The 3801-nt window shown below is 34.0% G+C and overlaps 1 protein-coding gene across 1 annotated transcript; it reads left to right on the forward strand.

Annotated features, from left to right (window-relative positions):
- Positions 1–136: 136 nt before the first annotated feature.
- Positions 137–3771, forward strand: Tsp_07651a (conserved hypothetical protein; the record flags this gene model as incomplete). Its single annotated transcript, XM_003381062.1, has 14 exons — positions 137–160; positions 240–495; positions 582–751; positions 868–1013; positions 1093–1229; positions 1280–1521; positions 1583–1710; positions 2150–2372; positions 2600–2732; positions 2803–2964; positions 3049–3180; positions 3247–3442; positions 3483–3537; positions 3577–3771. Coding segments are annotated over 14 exons (2199 nt in total), but the record flags the coding sequence as incomplete, so codon positions are not given.
- Between the last annotated feature and the right edge of the window lie 30 nt (positions 3772–3801).

Genomic DNA, 3801 nt, shown 5'->3' on the forward strand with positions numbered 1-3801 from the left:
GCATAATTGGATGATAGATCCGATAACCCATATTGATTTTCATTTTTTTCACTGATTTTCATATTAAATATCCAAAAAATATATATTTTACTTTTGAAAACGACAAAAACTATTTGTTTATTTTTGTTTGTTTCAGCTGGCGGATTATGAAATTTTATACGTAAGTGTGCTTTTGTTGAAGCTTTTGTCTCACTAGCTTGTGCTTGATTGAAGTGCTGAAAATTTTGCAACTAATTTAGCAAGTGAAACCTGCTCAGCATCGACTTCGCCAACTGCAGCTTCAGCTGATTGCTATTCAAGAGCTGAAAGGAAAATATTTGAATACTTTAACAATGAATCGCACCGCGGTGAAGTGTGAACTGGATAAGCCTGCTCGGCGTACAGTGCAACGATTGAAGAAAGCTAGAAATCGCTTTGCCGACATTACTCAAGATCTGGCCAAACTGCAAGCCGAAACCGAAGTCTACATGGGCTCGTTAATTTTCCAACCCAAGGGTCTATCTTCTATTTTATCTTTTCTCAGAGCTTCTGCTTTTTTCTTTGATTTTACAAAATGAAAAAAATAATACATAGAGTTTTAGGAATTGTTGGCTTTGCTCGAATAACATGCGGTGATGAATTTGAGCTGGTCATTAAACACGGATCCCAAAAAGCGAAAATGCGCACTAAAATTGGCAAAGATCGCGTACAAACTTGGAATCCACCTGAGGCTGTTTTCAAATGTTTTCTTGGTGAAATTTTTGAACTAAAAGTAAGCAGATAATTATATATATATATATATATATATATCATCCTCTTATTTATCTGTATCTCTTCTTTTTTTTCTTGGTAATTTTTCAATTCAACAATATTTGAATACAATTGCAGGTATATGAGATGAAAAGTCTTGGAAAACGTCAACTTTTGGATACTTATTTTTATTATGTTGAACTGATTTGCAGTCAACCGACTGCTCTGACTATAAATCTTAAACGATCTGGAACTGTAAAACTATATCTGGTGATCAACTGGGAGTAAGGAAAATTATATTAATTGTAGAAAACCAACTACCTTTTCCCCCTTCCTCTTTTAATAATAATCTTCTCTTTTCAGTCCGTTAGATTTTACCGGCAAATCTAATGGAAATTGCGGTGTACATTCTGTCCGGTGGAAATCGCTCACCTCTTTTGGACGAAGCAAACAATCTAGACCCAAATCTTGGATATCATCTTTTAGCCCGAAAGATCAACGTGTAAACTGGGCCTTCTTTTTCTTGTTTTGTTTATTATAAATTGCTCAGTGTGCTTAATTTGCTTACAGTCAACGAATATTATCAGATCTGCATCCGCTTGTGGAACACAAACGATGACACACATTCCACGAATTAAATCTCAGACAAATATTGCAGAAACAAGCAACACAACTGATCCACTGCTTTACACGCTGGATAAAATGGTCTACTGTTCAAAACAACTTTTGCAAAAATATCCGCAACTGAAAAATCTTTACAGTATATTACATTTGTTGAGATTGAAAATTCAGGTGAATAATCATCTATTGTTGTATACAAAATATTGCATTTCCAATAATTTTCAAATTTCAGGAATCAACCATGCAATGCATAACATCGGATAATACAAATGAGCCGACCGATTGCATTGCCAATCAATTATCCAAAATGCACATGTTTGACGTTAGGGCTGATGATCCATTAAAGACAAGAGTTTCCAGGTTCGTTTTTTTTCTTTTCTTTTTTATAAACAACTCTGTACACTTTAAAATTATAAACTGAAACTTAAATTAAATTAAAATTGATTGACGAGGACTTAAAGTGCATTTGAAACCAAACATTTCTTCTCCTTCAATCACAGTTTCACATCTGACAAAGCCTAATTATATAATCGTGGTAAAAATAAATTGTGACTTTTTAAAAGATGTGCAATTAGAGTCAGTAGATACAGTCCTTTTTTGTCCAATTTCAATTCACAATTTATAACTTTGAAAAGCTTGGCTCCAACAAACTATTATTCTCAACATAAAGTAACAACAGCTATTTAAAGAAAAAAGAAAATGTAGCCATATCTTTTTTTTCCAGAGAAACATAAATCTAAATAATTCATCACCATCTATTTAAATATATTTATAAATAAAATCCGAATTCTATTTTCAGCAATCGACTAAGTATGCACGAGTCCAGCTTGAGAACACTAAATTCAATGGTTGCTTGCGACAGCTTTTATCATCAGCAGTCTGAGAATACAAAATCTATGTGCTGCTCAATGGAAGCTAAACTCCGAGAATCCCCGTTTCCAAACAGACAAGCAAAGGCAAGTCCCTCTGAATTGAGAATGACAGTGAAGCATCATCTCGTTCACATACAACTGTTAATACAAGTGAGAAAATTTAAAATTTATCATCATTCAATTTATCGACGTACATCCCTATAAGTACACTAATTAGAAGAACTAACTTTTGATAAACAATTATTGATTTCTTTGTTTCCTTCAATTATGAAAAAAATTATAAACAACCCCTGAAACAACGTAATAAATAGTGCATTATTGTTATTACTATTCAATTTCACTGCTGTTTATATTAGAAAAAGTTATTCGTGCTTTAGCAATTAGACAAAGTCGGACCTATGAAAGCGAAAGAAGCAGAAGCATTACGTAAAATAACCGAAGAAATTCAAATACTGAAATTGATCACAAAATTATCAGATGATCATCTCTGTTTGCCCAGTGTTTCAGATAGTCAGTATTTTTAAAGTTTCAAAATATATGAATCAAAATAAAATAAAAGAATATATTTTACCTTTTTCAGTTTTGGGTGATCTTGATACGAGTGTCGAATTGCAGAACATTTGGTTAGCCGCTTGTTGTAAAGCAAATCGATATTTATTGCCACTTTTGCAACTTTCCAATGAAATTAGCCAATTATATGGCACAAGCATCTGCTCTTATTATCCAGGATTGTTGGACAAAGGTGAGCATTTGTTATTTAAGATTAAATTATTTATTTACTGCAACTTTCTTTCGCTTTTCAAACCTAAATCTTAAATGATTAAAGTGATGGCCAGCATGCGTCACATGCTTACCGACGAAAGTACGTGGCTTCCACACGAAGTGACCGTCTTCCAGTTTGTTGGATTTTTCAAAGATCAACAACTATCCGTTTTCATGGAATATCTTTCTCACGAAAGTTTGTTTTTCACACTGAATTAACCATTCACGCGAATTTATAATTCAACTTTTAATAATTATTCAGCTTGGATCAACGAAGGTCTGAAAAGCAGAAATATAAAAGAAATACGAATAACGCTTGATCGACTGAAACAACTGAATACTCTACCACCGACAAACTGTCTCCGCTACACAGCAATGCTATTGGTTGATGAACAGAGCGAACTGTATTCTGCATCCGGTGACAACAATCGATTACAATTCTTTCTTTCCTCAGTCATGTTAATATTTTAATTGTGATAAACTTTTATTTATTCGCAGAAAATTATTTGCACTCCATCGACAACAATTCCACCAGAGAAGAGATGATCAATCAGTATATTGCTATTCTTGAACACGATGATCCAATGTCAAGACGTGGCGCTTGTCGAGCATTGGCCCTCTTGAACGCTCAAAATGCCATCGAATTGCTCGTCTTTCTGAGCAGCCACGATCACAACCCGATGGTCAGAAACGAAGCTCGAAATTCTCTGTTCAAATTCGGTATCAGCAAACTGTAGGTCAGCTTGTCAAGTGGCCAAAAATTGCATTACGCGTCTCATTGCTTTGAATTTTCTGGTATATCGCAATTGAAATAAAC

This window comes from Trichinella spiralis (assembly GCF_000181795.1).
Source record: "Trichinella spiralis strain ISS 195 chromosome Unknown Scfld2, whole genome shotgun sequence".
Taxonomy (NCBI): Eukaryota; Metazoa; Nematoda; class Enoplea; order Trichinellida; family Trichinellidae; genus Trichinella; species Trichinella spiralis.